Below are 18,869 nucleotides of genomic sequence, written 5' to 3'. Positions count from 1 at the left end.
TGGGATTGGTCAGGAGGCAGGACTGTTTAACAGGTTGGGATTGGTCAGGATGCAGGACTGTTTAACAGGTTGGGATTGGTCAGGATGCAGGACTGTTTAACAGGGTGGGATTGGTCAGGAGGCAGGACTGTTTAACAGGGTGGGATTGGTCAGGAGGCAGGACTGTTTAACAGGTTGGGATTGGTCAGGATGCAGGACTGTTTAACAGGGTGGGATTGGTCAGGATGCAGGACTGTTTAACAGGGTGGGATTGGTCAGGATGCAGGACTGTTTAACAGGGTGGGATTGGTCAGGATGCAGGACTGTTTAACAGGGTGGGATTGGTCAGGATGCAGGACTGTGTAACAGGGTATGATTGGTCAGGATGCAGGACTGTTTAACAGGGTGGGATTGGTCAGGAGGCAGGACTGTTTAACAGGGTATGATTGGTCAGGAGGCAGGACTGTTTAACAGGGTGGGATTGGTCAGGAGGCAGGACTGTTTAACAGGGTATGATTGGTCAGGAGGCAGGACTGTTTAACAGGGGATTGGGGAGGCAGGACTGGTAACAGGGAGATTGGTCAGGACTGTTTAACAGGTATGATTGGTCAGGAGGCAGGACTGTTTAACAGGTTGGGATTGGTCAGGAGGCAGGACTGTTTAACAGGTTGGGATTGGTCAGGATGCAGGACTGTTTAACAGGTTGGGATTGGTCAGGAGGCAGGACTGTTTAACAGGTTGGGATTGGTCAGGAGGCAGGACTGTTTAACAGGTTGGGATTGGTCAGGAAGCAGGACTGTTTAACAGGTTGGGATTGGTCAGGTTGATTGGTCAGGAAGCAGGACTGTTTAACAGGTTGGGATTGGTCAGGAGGCAGGACTGTTTAACAGGTTGGGATTGGTCAGGAGCAGGACTGTTTAACAGGTTGGGATTGGTCAGGAGGCAGGACTGTTTAACAGGGTGGGATTGGTCAGGATGCAGGACTGTTTAACAGGGTGGGATTGGTCAGGAGGCAGGACTGTTTAACAGGTTGGGATTGGTCAGGAGGCAGGACTGTTTAACAGGTTGGGATTGGTCAGGAGGCAGGACTGTTTAACAGGGTGGGATTGGTCAGGAGGCAGGACTGTTTAACAGGGTGGGATTGGTCAGGAGGCAGGACTGTTTAACAGGTTGGGATTGGTCAGGAGGCAGGACTGTTTAACAGGGTGGGATTGGTCAGGAGGCAGGACTGTTTAACAGGTTGGGATTGGTCAGGAGGCAGGACTGTTTAACAGGTTGGGATTGGTCAGGAGGCAGGACTGTTTAACAGGTTGGGATTGGTCAGGAAGCAGGACTGTTTAACAGGTTGGGATTGGTCAGGAGGCAGGACTGTTTAACAGGTTGGGATTGGTCAGGAAGCAGGACTGTTTAACAGGTTGGGATTGGGGATGTGGTTGGGATTGGTCAGGAGGCAGGACTGTTTAACAGGTTGGGATTGGTCAGGAAGCAGGACTGTTTAACAGGTTGGGATTGGTCAGGAGGCAGGACTGTTTAACAGGGTGGGATTGGTCAGGAGGCAGGACTGTTTAACAGGGTGGGATTGGTCAGGAGGCAGGACTGTTTAACAGGGTGGGATTGGTCAGGAGGCAGGACTGTTTAACAGGGTGGGATTGGTCAGGAGGCAGGACTGTTTAACAGGGTGGGATTGGTCAGGAGGCAGGACTGTTTAACAGGTTGGGATTGGTCAGGAGGCAGGACTGTTTAACAGGTTGGGATTGGTCAGGAGGCAGGACTGTTTAACAGGTTGGGATTGGTCAGGAAGCAGGACTGTTTAACAGGTTGGGATTGGTCAGGATGCAGGACTGTTTAACAGGTTGGGATTGGTCAGGAGGCAGGACTGTTTAACAGGTTGGGATTGGTCAGGAGGCAGGACTGTGTAACAGGTTGGGATTGGTCAGGATGCAGGACTGTTTAACAGGTTGGGATTGGTCAGGATGCAGGACTGTTTAACAGGTTGGGATTGGTCAGGATGCAGGACTGTTTAACAGGTTGGGATTGGTCAGGATGCAGGACTGTTTAACAGGTTGGGATTGGTCAGGAGGCAGGACTGTGTAACAGGGTGGGATTGGTCAGGAAGCAGGACTGTTTAACAGGTTGGGATTGGTCAGGAAGCAGGACTGTTTAACAGGTTGGGATTGGTCAGGATGCAGGACTGTTTAACAGGTTGGGATTGGTCAGGAGGCAGGACTGTTTAACAGGTTGGGATTGGTCAGGAGGCAGGACTGTTTAACAGGTTGGGATTGGTCAGGAGGCAGGACTGTTTAACAGGTTGGGATTGGTCAGGAGGCAGGACTGTGTAACAGGGTGGGATTGGTCAGGAGGCAGGACTGTGTAACAGGGTGGGATTGGTCAGGAGGCAGGACTGTTTAACAGGGTGGGATTGGTCAGGAGGCAGGACTGTTTAACAGGTTGGGATTGGTCAGGAGGCAGGACTGTTTAACAGGTTGGGATTGGTCAGGAGGCAGGACTGTTTAACAGGTTGGGATTGGTCAGGATGCAGGACTGTTTAACAGGTTGGGATTGGTCAGGAGGCAGGACTGTTTAACAGGTTGGGATTGGTCAGGAGGCAGGACTGTGTAACAGGGTGGGATTGGTCAGGAAGCAGGACTGTTTAACAGGTTGGGATTGGTCAGGATGCAGGACTGTTTAACAGGTTGGGATTGGTCAGGATGCAGGACTGTTTAACAGGTTGGGATTGGTCAGGAGGCAGGACTGTTTAACAGGTTGGGATTGGTCAGGATGCAGGACTGTTTAACAGGTTGGGATTGGTCAGGAGGCAGGACTGTTTAACAGGTTGGGATTGGTCAGGAGGCAGGACTGTTTAACAGGGTGGGATTGGTCAGGAAGCAGGACTGTTTAACAGGTTGGGATTGGTCAGGATGCAGGACTGTTTAACAGGTTGGGATTGGTCAGGAGGCAGGACTGTTTAACAGGTTGGGATTGGTCAGGAGGCAGGACTGTGTAACAGGGTGGGATTGGTCAGGAAGCAGGACTGTTTAACAGGTTGGGATTGGTCAGGATGCAGGACTGTTTAACAGGTTGGGATTGGTCAGGATGCAGGACTGTTTAACAGGTTGGGATTGGTCAGGATGCAGGACTGTTTAACAGGTTGGGATTGGTCAGGAGGCAGGACTGTTTAACAGGTTGGGATTGGTCAGGAGGCAGGACTGTGTAACAGGGTGGGATTGGTCAGGAAGCAGGACTGTTTAACAGGTTGGGATTGGTCAGGATGCAGGACTGTTTAACAGGTTGGGATTGGTCAGGAGGCAGGACTGTTTAACAGGTTGGGATTGGTCAGGAGGCAGGACTGTGTAACAGGGTGGGATTGGTCAGGAAGCAGGACTGTTTAACAGGTTGGGATTGGTCAGGATGCAGGACTGTTTAACAGGTTGGGATTGGTCAGGATGCAGGACTGTTTAACAGGTTGGGATTGGTCAGGAGGCAGGACTGTTTAACAGGTTGGGATTGGTCAGGATGCAGGACTGTTTAACAGGTTGGGATTGGTCAGGAGGCAGGACTGTTTAACAGGTTGGGATTGGTCAGGAGGCAGGACTGTGTAACAGGGTGGGATTGGTCAGGAAGCAGGACTGTTTAACAGGTTGGGATTGGTCAGGATGCAGGACTGTTTAACAGGTTGGGATTGGTCAGGAGGCAGGACTGTGTAACAGGGTGGGATTGGTCAGGAAGCAGGACTGTTTAACAGGTTGGGATTGGTCAGGATGCAGGACTGTTTAACAGGTTGGGATTGGTCAGGAGGCAGGACTGTTTAACAGGTTGGGATTGGTCAGGAGGCAGGACTGTTTAACAGGTTGGGATTGGTCAGGATGCAGGACTGTTTAACAGGTTGGGATTGGTCAGGAGGCAGGACTGTTTAACAGGTTGGGATTGGTCAGGAGGCAGGACTGTGTAACAGGGTGGGATTGGTCAGGAGGCAGGACTGTGTAACAGGGTGGGATTGGTCAGGATGCAGGACTGTTTAACAGGGTGGGATTGGTCAGGAGGCAGGACTGTTTAACAGGTTGGGATTGGTCAGGATGCAGGACTGTTTAACAGGTTGGGATTGGTCAGGAGGCAGGACTGTTTAACAGGTTGGGATTGGTCAGGAGGCAGGACTGTTTAACAGGTTGGGATTGGTCAGGATGCAGGACTGTTTAACAGGGTGGGATTGGTCAGGAGGCAGGACTGTTTAACAGGTTGGGATTGGTCAGGATGCAGGACTGTTTAACAGGTTGGGATTGGTCAGGAGGCAGGACTGTTTAACAGGTTGGGATTGGTCAGGAGGCAGGACTGTTTAACAGGTTGGGATTGGTCAGGATGCAGGACTGTTTAACAGGTTGGGATTGGTCAGGAGGCAGGACTGTTTAACAGGTTGGGATTGGTCAGGAGGCAGGACTGTTTAACAGGTTGGGATTGGTCAGGATGCAGGACTGTTTAACAGGTTGGGATTGGTCAGGAGGCAGGACTGTTTAACAGGTTGGGATTGGTCAGGAGGCAGGACTGTTTAACAGGTTGGGATTGGTCAGGAGGCAGGACTGTTTAACAGGTTGGGATTGGTCAGGAGGCAGGACTGTTTAACAGGGTGGGATTGGTCAGGAGGCAGGACTGTTTAACAGGTTGGGATTGGTCAGGAGGCAGGACTGTTTAACAGGTTGGGATTGGTCAGGAAGCAGGACTGTTTAACAGGTTGGGATTGGTCAGGAGGCAGGACTGTTTAACAGGTTGGGATTGGTCAGGAGGCAGGACTGTTTAACAGGTTGGGATTGGTCAGGAGGCAGGACTGTTTAACAGGTTGGGATTGGTCAGGAAGCAGGACTGTTTAACAGGGTGGGATTGGTCAGGAGGCAGGACTGTTTAACAGGTTGGGATTGGTCAGGAAGCAGGACTGTTTAACAGGGTGGGATTGGTCAGGAGGCAGGACTGTTTAACAGGTTGGGATTGGTCAGGAAGCAGGACTGTTTAACAGGGTGGGATTGGTCAGGAGGCAGGACTGTTTAACAGGTTGGGATTGGTCAGGAAGCAGGACTGTTTAACAGGGTGGGATTGGTCAGGAGGCAGGACTGTTTAACAGGTTGGGATTGGTCAGGATGCAGGACTGTTTAACAGGTTGGGATTGGTCAGGATGCAGGACTGTTTAACAGGTTGGGATTGGTCAGGATGCAGGACTGTTTAACAGGGTGGGATTGGTCAGGAGGCAGGACTGTTTAACAGGTTGGGATTGGTCAGGATGCAGGACTGTTTAACAGGTTGGGATTGGTCAGGAGGCAGGACTGTTTAACAGGTTGGGATTGGTCAGGAGGCAGGACTGTTTAACAGGTTGGGATTGGTCAGGAGGCAGGACTGTTTAACAGGTTGGGATTGGTCAGGAGGCAGGACTGTTTAACAGGTTGGGATTGGTCAGGAGGCAGGACTGTTTAACAGGTTGGGATTGGTCAGGAAGCAGGACTGTTTAACAGGGTATGATTGGTCAGGAGGCAGGACTGTTTAACAGGTTGGGATTGGTCAGGAGGCAGGACTGTTTAACAGGTTGGGATTGGTCAGGAAGCAGGACTGTTTAACAGGGTATGATTGGTCAGGAGGCAGGACTGTTTAACAGGTTGGGATTGGTCAGGAGGCAGGACTGTTTAACAGGTTGGGATTGGTCAGGAGGCAGGACTGTTTAACAGGTTGGGATTGGTCAGGAGGCAGGACTGTTTAACAGGTTGGGATTGGTCAGGATGCAGGACTGTTTAACAGGTTGGGATTGGTCAGGATGCAGGACTGTTTAACAGGTTGGGATTGGTCAGGATGCAGGACTGTTTAACAGGTTGGGATTGGTCAGGATGCAGGACTGTTTAACAGGGTGGGATTGGTCAGGAGGCAGGACTGTTTAACAGGTTGGGATTGGTCAGGATGCAGGACTGTTTAACAGGGTGGGATTGGTCAGGAGGCAGGACTGTTTAACAGGTTGGGATTGGTCAGGATGCAGGACTGTTTAACAGGGTGGGATTGGTCAGGATGCAGGACTGTTTAACAGGTTGGGATTGGTCAGGATGCAGGACTGTTTAACAGGTTGGGATTGGTCAGGATGCAGGACTGTTTAACAGGTTGGGATTGGTCAGGAGGCAGGACTGTTTAACAGGTTGGGATTGGTCAGGAGGCAGGACTGTTTAACAGGTTGGGATTGGTCAGGAGGCAGGACTGTTTAACAGGTTGGGATTGGTCAGGAGGCAGGACTGTTTAACAGGTTGGGATTGGTCAGGATGCAGGACTGTTTAACAGGGTATGATTGGTCAGGAGGCAGGACTGTTTAACAGGGTATGATTGGTCAGGAGGCAGGACTGTTTAACAGGGTATGATTGGTCAGGAGGCAGGACTGTTTAACAGGGTATGATTGGTCAGGAGGCAGGACTGTGTAACAGGGTATGATTGGTCAGGAGGATAGCGAGTGAAGAGAGTGACTCTGGTTATAAACATGACACTTCACTTGACTCTGACTTGACAACAGAATCCTGCAGTAACAGCCCTGCCCAGAGTCAGCTTGGGGATGTTTCTCTATACATACACACAGATGGAGAGATAGACACTGATTGATTGGTTAATTGAATGATTGGTTGGCTGATTGGTTGGTTGGTTAATCAGCTGGTTCATTTAACGATTGGTTGGTTGATTGATAGATTTACATACTGATTAATTGATTAACCTCTCCTCTGCTGTGTCTCTCCAGTCTGCGTAGGGAGGGCTACACGGTGCAGGTGAATGTGAACGACTACCTGGACATCTACTGTCCCCACTACAATGACAGCCAGCGCGTGGTTGGCACCGGGGAGCAGTACATCCTCTACATGGTCAGCTACCGTGGTTACAGGACCTGTGACCCCCAGCTGGGCTTCAAGAGGTGGGAGTGTAACCGCCCCCACGCACCAATCAAATTCTCAGAGAAGTTCCAACGCTACAGCGCCTTCTCCCTGGGCTACGAGTTCCACGTGGGTCAGGAGTATTACTACATATGTGAGTATACTACTATACTACTACCATACTACCACCACTACCACGTGGGCCAGGAGTATTACTACATCTGTGACTATACTACTATACTACTACCACTACCACGTGGGCCAGGAGTATTACTACATCTGTGAGTATACTACTATGCTACTACCACTACCACGTTGGCCAGGAGTATTACTACATCTGTGAGTATACTACTATACTACTATCATACTACTACCACTACCACGTGGGCCAGGAGTATTACTACATCTGTGAGTATCCTACTATACTACTATCATACTACTACCACTACCACGTGGGTCAGGAGTATTACTACATCTGTGAGTATACTACTATACTACTACCACTACCATGTGGGTCAGGAGTATTACTACATCTGTGAGTATACTACTATACTATACTACTATCATACTACTACCATTACCACGTGGGCCAGAAGTATAACTACATCTGTGAGTGTTCTACTATACAACTACCACTACCACATGGGTCAGGAGTATTACTACATCTGTGAGTATACTACTATACTACTATCATACTACTAACACTACCATGTGGGTCAGGAGTATTACTACATCTGTGAGTATACTACTATACTACTCTCATACTATTACCACTACCACGTGGGCCAGAAGTATTACTACATCTGTGAGTATACTACTATACTACTACCACTACCACATGGGCCAGGAGTATTACTAGATCTGTGAGTATGCTACTATACTACTACCACTACCATGTGGGCCAGGAGTATTACTACATCTGTGAGTATACTACTATACTATACTACTATCGTACTACTACCACGTTGGCCAGGAGTATTACTACGTCTGTGAATATACTGCTATACTATACTACTACCACTACCACATTGGCCAGGAGTATTACTACATCTGTGAGCATACTACTATACTACTACCACTACCACGTGGGTCAGGAGTATTACTACATCTATGAGTATACTACTATACTACTATCATACTACTAACACTACCATGTGGGTCAGGAGTATTACTACATCTGTGAGTATACTACTATACTACTCTCATACTATTACCACTACCACGTGGGCCAGAAGTATTACTACATCTGTGAGTATACTACTATACTACTACCACTACCACGTGGGCCAAGAGTATTACTACATCTGTGAGTATACTACTATACTACTACCACTACCACGTGGGCCAGAAGTATTACTACATCTGTGAGTATACTATTATACTACTACCACGTGGGCCAGGAGTATTACTACATCTGTGAGTATACTACTATACTACTACCACTACCACGTGGGCCAGGAGTATTACTACATCTGTGAGTATAATACTATGCTACTACCACTACCACGTTGGCCAGGAGTATTACTACATCTGTGAGTATACTACTATACTACTATCATACTACTACCACTACCACGTGGGCCAGGAGTATTACTACATCTGTGAGTATCCTACTATACTACTATCATACTACTACCACTACCATGTGGGTCAGGAGTATTACTACATCTGTGAGTATACTACTATACTTCTACCACTACCACATTGGCCAGGAGTATTACTACAGCTGTGAGCATACTACTATACTACTACCACTAGCACGTGGGTCCAGAGTATTACTACATCTATGAGTATACTACTATACTATACTACTATCATACTACTACCACGTGGGCCAGGATTATTACTACATCTGTAAGTATACTACTATACTATACTACTATCGTACTACTACCACGTTGGCCAGGAGTATTACTACGTCTGTGAATATACTGCTATACTATACTACTACCACTACCACATTGGCCAGGAGTATTACTACATCTGTGAGCATACTACTATACTACTACCACTACCACGTGGGTCAGGAGTATTACTACATCTATGAGTATACTACTATACTACTACCACTACCACGTGGGTCAGGAGTATTACTACATCTGTGAGTATACTACTATACTATACTACTATCATACTACTACCATTACCACGTGGGCCAGAAGTATTACTACATCTATAAGTATACTACTATACTACTACCACTACCATGTGGGTCAGGAGTATTACTACATCTGTGAGTATACTACTATACTATACTACTATCATACTACTACCATTACCACGTGGGCCAGAAGTATAACTACATCTGTGAGTGTTCTACTATACAACTACCACTACCACGTGGGTCAGGAGTATTACTACATCTGTGAGTATACTACTATACTACTATCATACTACTAACACTACCATGTGGGTCAGGAGTATTACTACATCTGTGAGTATACTACTATACTACTCTCATACTATTACCACTACCACGTGGGCCAGAAGTATAACTACATCTGTGAGTGTTCTACTGTACAACTACCACTACCACGTGGGTCAGGAGTATTACTACATCTGTGATTATACTACTATACTACTATCATACTACTAACACTATCATGTGGGTCAGGAGTATTACTACATCTGTGAGTATACTACTATACTACTCTCATACTATTACCACTACCACGTGGGCCAGGATTATTACTACATCTGTAAGTATACTACTATACTATACTACTATCGTACTACTACCACGTTGGCCAGGAGTATTACTACGTCTGTGAATATACTGCTATACTATACTACTATCATACTACTACCACTACCACGTGAGCCAGGAGTATTACTACATCTGTAAGTATACTTCTATACTATACTACTATCATACTACTACCACGTTGGCCAGGAGTATTACTACGTCTGTGAATATACTGCTATACTATACTACTATCATACTACTACCACTATAAACGCGGGCCAGGATTATTACTACTATCATACAGTATACCACTATGACATGGGCCACATTTGTGTGTATTGATATTATTACTATATTACTACTAATATAATACTACTACTATAGTATTGCTACAGTACAATACTACCACATACCATGGGTGAGGAGTACCACTATGTCAGTTCTAGTGGTGTCCTACATCATCATGTGTGCACGCTGGTAGCATGTTTGGATCTTTCTGGTTCATTAAATGTTTGTGTGTTAACAGCTACACCCACTCATCACCACGGTCGCAGCTGTCTCAGACTGAGAGTTTATGTCTGCTGCTCCACAGGTGAGGCACACACACACACACACGCGCACGCACGCACGCACGCAGACACATACATACATAAACACACACACACACACGCACGCACACACATACATACATAAACACACACACACACCAGTCGACTCCACCAGTGAGTAACACACATCTACTCCCTCCCTCCCTCCCTCCCTCCCTCCCTCCCTCCCTCCCCCCCCTCCCTCCCTCCCTCCCTCCCTCCCTCCCTCCCTCCCTCCCTCCCTCCCTCCCTCCCTCCCTCCCTCCCTCCCTCCCTCCCTCCCTCCCACCCAGTCTGCATTGTATTGAAGGGCCCAGCCCAGTCGACTCCACCAGTGAGTAACACACATCTACTCCCTCCCTCCCTCCCTCCCTCCCTCCCTCCCTCCCTCCCTCCCTCCCTCCCTCCCTCCCCCTCCCCCTCCCTCCCACCCAGTCTGTATTGTATTGAAGGGCCCAGCCCAGTCGACTCCACCAGTGTGTAACACACATCTACTCCCTCCCTCCCTCCCTCCCTCCCTCCCTCCCTCCCTCCCTCCCTCCCTCCCTCCCTCCCTCCCTCCCTCCCTCCCCCTCCCTCCCTTCCTCCTCCCCCTCCCTCCCTCCCTCCCTCCCTCCCTCCCACCCAGTCTGCATTGTATTGAAGGGCCCAGCCCAGTCGACTCCACCAGTGTGTAACACACATCCCCTCCCTCCCTCCCTCCCTCCCTCCCTCCCTCCCTCCCTCCCTCCCCTCCCTCCCTCCCTCCCTCCCACCCTCCCACCCAGTCTGCATTGTATTGAAGGGCCCAGCCCAGTCAACTCCACCAGTGTGTAACACACATCTCCAGCCGAAGCCCTCATCTCTGCTGCTCACTGCTCCACACCAACACACTCTGTCTCTGGCTGGGCTCATTTCTGGATGCCACACTTACCAGGCCAGGGAACAGTGTACTCTGGCTAGTGTATTTGGAGGGGGTTAAGTGTGGGTAAATGTAGGTAAGGTGCAGTGTTAAGTGATGTGTTTAGGAGTTTGTGTGGAAGTCGTTACCATGGCTGAAGTCTAGGCTTTCAAGGCCTACATCTGTGAGGTGTGTCAATATGACTTCTCTCTTAATCACTGTTTAATCTCTCTCTCTCTCTCTCTCTCTCTCTCTCTCTCTCTCTCTCTCTCTCTCTCTCTCTCTCTCTCTCTCTCTCTCTCTCTCTCTCTCTCTCTCTCTCTCTCTCTCTCTCTCTCTCTCTCTCTCTCTCTCTCTCTCTCTCTCTCTCTCTCTCTCTCTCTCTCTCTCTCTCTCTCTCTCTCTCTCTCTCTCTCTCTCTCTCTCTCTCTCTCTCTCTCTCTCTCTCTCTCTCTCTCTCTCTCTCTCTCTCTCTCTCTCTCTCTCTCTCTCTCTCTCTCTCTCTCTCTCTCTCTCTCTCTCTCTCTCTCTCTCTCTCTCTCTCTCTCTCTCTCTCTCTCTCTCTCTCTCTCTCTCTCTCTCTCTCTCTCTTAATATAGAACCAGGACATCCAGAAACAGACTACACACTCAGACCAGACATCAAAATCCAGGACATCGGTGAGTCACACACACATCAAGTTGACGTCCCAATGTGATGCTAAGTCAAGATGGACTAGCTGTCATTTCCTTCATAAGTGATGGTAGCCAATAAAATACAGTGTTGTTTTGGTAGATGCTGGACATCCCAGTCATAGTTATCCTGCTGCACACTCATACATCTGTGTGTGTGTGTGTGTGTGCAAGTATGTGTGTGTGCATGTATGTGTGTGTGCACGTATGTGTGTGTGCATGTATGTGTGTGTGTGCTCCTAGAGGGAGGTGATAACAGGACATCCAAAGGGTCAGAGGTCAAATAGATCAGATATCCCTCATCTCTCCTTTCCCACTGTCGTCTCACCGTCCTCCCCTCTCTCATCCCTCCTTTCCCACTTGCCTCCCCTCCCTCATCCCTCCTTTCCCACCGTCCTCCCTTCCCTCATCCCTCCTTTCCCACCATCCTCCCCTCCCTCATCCCTCCTTTCCCACTTGCCTCCCCTCCCTCATCCCTCCTTTCTCACCATCCTCCCCTCCCTCATCCCTCCTTTCCCACTTGCCTCCCCTCCCTCATCCCTCCTTTCCCACCGTCCTCCCCTCCCTCATCCCTCCTTTCCCACTTGCCTCCCCTCCCTCATCCCTCCTTTCTCACCGTCCTCCCCTCCCTCATCCCTCCTTTCCCACTTGCCTCCCCTCCCTCATCCCTCCTTTCCTACTTGCCTCCCCTCCCTCATCCCCCCTTTATCACCATCCTCCTCTCCCTCATCCCTCCTTTCCCACCGTCCTCCCTCCCTCATCCCTCCTTTCCCACCGTCCTCCCCCCTCATCCCTCCTTTCCTACTTTCCTCCCCTCCCTCATCCCTCCTTTCCCACCGTCCTCCCCTCCCTCATCCCTCCTTTCCCACCGTCCTCCCCTCCCTCATCCCTCCTTTCTCACCGTCCTCCCCTCCCTTATCCCTCCTTTCCCACTTGCCTCCCCTCCCTCATCCCTCCTTTCCCACCTTCCTCCCCTCCCTCATCCCTCCTTTCCCACCGTCCTCCCCTCCCTCATCCCTCCTTTCCCTCCATCCTCCCCTCCTTTCCCGCCCTCCCTAACTCCCCATGCTCACACTTATCCTCCTTTCCTCTCCTCATTCCTCCTCCTATAACATTACAGACTAGAAGACAGCTACCTCTACTGTTCACCCTTCTGTCTTCCTCATTCCTCCTCCTATAACATACATATTAGGAGACATCTACCTCTACTGTTCACCCTCCTGTCTTCCTCATTCCTCCTCCTATAACATTACAGATTAGGAGACAGCTACCTCTACTGTTCACCCTCCTGTCTTCCTCATTCCTCCTCCTATAACATACAGACTAGAAGACAGCTACCTCTACTGTTCAGCCTCCTGTCTTCCTCATTCCTCCTCCTATAACATTACAGACTAGGAGACAGCTACCTCTACTGTTCACCCTCCTGTCTTCCTCATTCCTCCTCCTATAACATACATATTAGGAGACATCTACCTCTACTGTTCACCCTCCTGTCTTCCTCATTCCTCCTCCTATAACATTACAGATTAGGAGACAGCTACCTCTACTGTTCAGCCTCCTGTCTTCCTCATTCCTCCTCCTATAACATACATATTAGGAGACATATACCTCTACTGTTCAGCCTCCTGTCTTCCTCATTCCTCCTCCTATAACATTACAGACTAGAAGACAGCTACCTCTACTGTTCAGCCTCCTGTCTTCCTCATTCCTCCTCCTATAACATTACAGACTAGGAGACAGCTACCTCTACTGTTCACCCTCCTGTCTTCCTCATTCCCCCTCCTATAACATTACAGATTAGGAGACAGCTACCTCTACTGTTCAGCCTCCTGTCTTCCTCATTCCTCCTCCTATAACATTACAGACTAGAGACAGCTACCTCTACTGTTCAGCCTCCTGTCTTCCTCATTCCTCCTCCTATAACATTACAGACTAGGAGACAGCTACCTCTACTGTTCAGCCTCCTGTCTTCCTCATTCCTCCTCCTATAACATTACAGATTAGGAGACATCTACCTCTACTGTTCACCCTCCTGTCTTCCTCATTCCTCCTCCTATAACATACAGATTAGGAGACATATACCTCTACTGTTCAGCCTCCTGTCTTCCTCATTCCTCCTCCTATAACATTACAGACTAGGAGACAGCTACCTCTACTGTTCAGCCTCCTGTCTTCCTCATTCCTCCTCCTATAACATTACAGACTAGGAGACAGCTACCTCTACTGTTCACCCTCCTGTCTTCCTCATTCCTCCTCCTATAACATTACAGATTAGGAGACAGCTACCTCTACTGTTCAGCCTCCTGTCTTCCTCATTCCTCCTCCTATAACATTACAGACTAGGAGAAAGCTACCTCTACTGTTCAGCCTCCTGTCTTCCTCATTCCTCCTCCTATAACATTACAGACTAGGAGACAGCTACCTCTACTGTTCAGCCTCCTGTCTTCCTCTATTTCAGCCTCCTATCTTCCTCATTCCTCCTCCTATAACATTACAGATTAGGAGACAGCTACCTCTACTGTTCAGCCTCCTGTCTTCCTCATTCCTCCTCCTATAACATTACAGATTAGGAGACATCTACCTCTACTGTTCACCCTCCTGTCTTCCTCATTCCTCCTCCTATAACATTACAGATTAGGAGACAGCTACCTCTACTGTTCACCCTTCTGTCTTCCTCATTCCTCCTCCTATAACATACATCATATACTGCCTCCTGTCTTCCTCATTCCTCCTCCTATAACATTACAGACTAGAGACAGCTACCTCTACTGTTCAGCCTCCTGTCTTCCTCATTCCTCCTCCTATAACATTACAGACTAGGAGACAGCTACCTCTACTGTTCACCCTCCTGTCTTCCTCATTCCTCCTCCTATAACATTACAGATTAGGAGACAGCTACCTCTACTGTTCAGCCTCCTGTCTTCCTCATTCCTCCTCCTATAACATTACAGACTAGGAGACAGCTACCTCTACTGTTCAGCCTCCTGTCTTCCTCATTCCTCCTCCTATAACATTACAGACTAGGAGACAGCTACCTCTACTGTTCAGCCTCCTGTCTTCCTCATTCCTCCTCCTATAACATTACAGATTAGGAGACATCTACCTCTACTGTTCACCCTCCTGTCTTCCTCATTCCTCCTCCTATAACATTACAGATTAGGAGACAGCTACCTCTACTGTTCAGCCTCCTGTCTTCCTCATTCCTCCTCCTATAACATTACAGACTAGGAGAAAGCTACCTCTACTGTTCAGCCTCCTGTCTTCCTCATTCCTCCTCCTATAACATTACAGACTAGGAGAAAGCTACCTCTACTGTTCAGCCTCCTGTCTTCCTCATTCCTCCTCCTATAACATTACAGATTAGAGACAGCTACCTCTACTGTTCAGCCTCCTGTCTTCCTCATTCCTCCTCCTATAACATTACAGATTAGGAGACAGCTACCTCTACTGTTCAGCCTCCTGTCTTCCTCATTCCTCCTCCTATAACATTACAGATTAGGAGACAGCTACCTCTACTGTTCAGCCTCCTGACTAGAGAGACAGCTACCTCTACTGTTCAGCCTCCTATCTTCCTCATTCCTCCTCCTATAACATTACAGATTAGGAGACAGCTACCTCTACTGTTCACCCTCCTGTCTTCCTCATTCCTCCTCCTATAACATTACAGATTAGGAGACATCTACCTCTACTGTTCACCCTCCGCTCTTCCTCATTCCTCCTCCTATAACATTACAGATTAGGAGACAGCTACCTCTACTGTTCAGCCTCCTGTCTTCCTCATTCCTCCTATAACATTACAGACTAGGAGACAGCTACCTCTACTGTTCACCCTCCGCTCTTCCTCATTCCTCCTCCTATAACATTACAGATTAGGAGACATCTACCTCTACTGTTCAGCCTCCTATCTTCCTCATTCCTCCTCCTATAACATTACAGATTAGGAGACAGCTACCTCTACTGTTCACCCTCCTGTCTTCCTCATTCCTCCTCCTATAACATTACAGATTAGGAGACAGCTACCTCTACTATTCAGCTTCCTGTCTTCCTCATTCCTCCTCCTATAACATTACAGACTAGGAGACAGCTACCTCTACTGTTCACCCTCCTGTCTTCCTCATTCCTCCTCCTATAACATTACAGACTAGGAGACAGCTACCTCTACTGTTCAGCCTCCTGTCTTCCTCATTCCTCCTCCTATAACATTACAGACTAGGAGACAGCTACCTCTACTGTTCAGGCTCCTGTCTTCCTCATTCCTCCTCCTATAACATTACAGATTAGGAGACAGTTACCTCTACTGTTCAGCCTCCTGTCTTCCTCATTCCTCCTCCTATAACATTACAGACTAGGAGACAGCTACCTCTACTGTTCAGCCTCCTGTCTTCCTCATTCCTCCTCTACACCTCACCCCTTCTGACACAGCTACCACACTATCACTCTGACACCTTTATTCCCCCCCCCTCATCTGACACCTATACCCCCTCTTCCCTGACACCTCTACACCCTCTCTCTGACACCTCTACCACCCTATCACTCTGACACCTCTACCACCCTATCACTCTGACACCTCAACCACCCTCACTCTCTGACACCTCTACCACCCTATCACTCTGACACCTCTACCACCCTATCACTCTGACACCTCAACCACCCTATCACTCTGACACCTCAACCACCCTCACTCTCTGACACCTCTACCACCCTATCTCTCTGACACCTCTACCACCCTCTCTCTCTGACACCTCTACCACCCTCTCTCTCTGACACCTCTACCACCCTCTCTCTCTGACACCTCTACCACCCTCTCTGTCTGACACCTCTACCACCCTCTCTCTCTGACACCTCTACCACCCTCTCTCTCTGACACCTCTACCACCCTCTCTGTCTGACACCTCTACCACCCTCTCTGTCTGACACCTCTACCACCCTCTCTCTCTGACACCTCTACCACCCTCTCTCTCTGACACCTCTACCACCCTCTCTGTCTGACACCTCAACCACCCTATCACTCTGACACCTCTACCACCCTCTCTGTCTGACACCTCTACCACCCTCTCTGTCTGACACCTCTACCACCCTCTCTGTCTGACACCTCAACCACCCTATCACTCTGACACCTCTACCACCCTCTCTCTCTGACACCTCTACCACCCTCTCTCTCTGACACCTCTACCACCCTCTCTCTCTGACACCTCTACCACCCTCTCTGTCTGACACCTCTACCACCCTCTCTGTCTGACACCTCTACCACCCTCTCTGTCTGACACCTCTACCCCCCTCTCTGTCTGACACCTCTACCACCCTCTCTCTTTATTGGATTGGGAAACGTATGTTTACATTGCCAAAGCAAGTGAATTATGTAATAAACAAAAGTGAAATAAACAATAAAAATAAACAGTAAACATTACACTCACAATAGTTGCAAAAGAATAAAGACATTACAGATGTCATGTCTCTCTCTCTCGTGCTCTCTGTTTCTCCGTCTATCTCGCTTGGCCTGTCACTCACTCTTCTCTCCCTCTCTGTTCTGTCTGTTATGTGCTGGGTCCTGGCAGCAGTTCTCTGTATTACAGCACTTCACTAATCAGAACATTATTCCAATCACTGTGAAACAGGCCCTACACAGGCCCACACACACACACACACACACACACACACACACACACACACACACACACACACACACAGAGCTCAATACGGATTTGTTTGATTAGTATGACATGGAGTTTAGCTGAGCAGAACGCTCTACAAGTTCATTTTGCAATCCCTCTCTCTTCCTCTCCTTCCCTCTCTCTTCCTCTCTCTCTCTCTCTCTCTCTCTCTCTCTCTCTCTCTCTCTCTCCTCTCTCTCTCTCTCCTTCCCTCTCTCTCTCTCTCTCTCCTCTCTCTCTCTTCTCTCTCTCTCTCTCTCCTTCTCTCTCTCTCTCTCTTCCTCTCTCTCTTCTCTCTCTATCCTTCCTCTATCCTTCCCTCTCTCCTTCCCTCTCCTTCCCTCTCCTTCCTTCTCTCCTTCCCTCTATCCTTCTCTCCCCCCTCTCTCTCTCTTCCCTCTATCCTTCTCCCCCCCTCTCTCTCTCCTTCCCTCTATCCTTCTCTCTCTCTCCTTCCCTCCTTCTCTTTCTCTTCCCTTCTCGGTCCCTCTCAGTGCTATTTCAGGGGGCTGCCCACTTGAATTAGTGTCGGCTGCAAATCAGCCCCCCACCACATGCCCCTCTGCATCTTGTATTAAATTCAATTTCAATCTAATTCTCCTTCAGATGTAATAGTGTGAGCAGGTCCCTGTACGCCCATAAAGATACAACCAAATGCCTCAGTAAGAGATGATGCAGCAGAATGTACAGTAGGCCTACATAGTGCACTTCATTATAGCATTAGCATATCATGCTAATCAACAGCAGAAATAGCCTCTGGGTTAGCTTCTTGTTAGCCACAAAAAAGCCACAGGACCTGACCAAGAAAGAACCCAGACTCCCCCTCCCCTAGATCACAGAGTTTTTTATGTGCAGGTCATCTGGAAAACCTCCTGGCCCTGCATTGTGAAAGCAGTGAGGACTGTTACTGAGGCAACATTAACATATTAAACAATCTATTAGCATCCATTTTGTATTAGCGTCAATGCACTGATTAACCATCAAAAAGAATGTTGGCAACGTTTGGCTAATTAGCCTCGGTGTTGCACAATAGCATCTTATCAGCATCCAGTGGCTCTAATTCATTAGTGTAAGCATGTTTATGCTAATTAGCTGTGAGTTTGCCACACACGCACACATACATACGCACACATACACATGCACACACAAACACACACACAGTACCCTGAGGAGCAGTGAGTTCAGTTTTAGTGACAGATGCGTTAGTATCATTGTAGCTTGTGTTGACAACTCAAACAGTCAATCAGTGTTGCATTATCTTGCTAATCACTCCATAGCATTAGGCTGATTGGTAATGATGCAGCATCAGTGATAGGATGAACTATTATCAATATTGACACAGTCTCCCCTCCTGCCTCCTTGAGTCTGACACACACACACAGACACACACACACGCACGCACGCACGCACGCACGCACGCACGCACGCACGCACTCACTCACTCACTCACTCACTCACTCACTCACTCACTCACTCACTCACTCACTCACTCACTCACTCACACACACACTCACACACACACGTCCACATATCCATCTGAAGG

The 18,869-nt window shown here is 48.5% G+C and overlaps 1 protein-coding gene across 1 annotated transcript in view; it reads left to right on the top strand.

Annotated features, from left to right (window-relative positions):
• Positions 1-329: 329 nt before the first annotated feature.
• LOC127928113 (ephrin-A3-like) overlaps positions 330-18,869 on the top strand; it is a 40,997-nt gene continuing 22,457 nt past the window's right edge. Inside the window, exons 1-4 of the mRNA XM_052515122.1 lie at positions 330-349; positions 6,722-7,005; positions 10,064-10,129; positions 11,604-11,663. Of these exons, the coding sequence (XP_052371082.1) occupies positions 330-349; positions 6,722-7,005; positions 10,064-10,129; positions 11,604-11,663 (430 nt within the window). The remainder of the gene's footprint in view (positions 350-6,721; positions 7,006-10,063; positions 10,130-11,603; positions 11,664-18,869) is intronic.

Source organism: Oncorhynchus keta, unplaced genomic scaffold, assembly GCF_023373465.1.
Source record: "Oncorhynchus keta strain PuntledgeMale-10-30-2019 unplaced genomic scaffold, Oket_V2 Un_scaffold_2149_pilon_pilon, whole genome shotgun sequence".
Classification (NCBI taxonomy): domain Eukaryota; kingdom Metazoa; phylum Chordata; class Actinopteri; order Salmoniformes; family Salmonidae; genus Oncorhynchus; species Oncorhynchus keta.
This window is presented reverse-complemented; position numbering and strand designations above follow the sequence as displayed.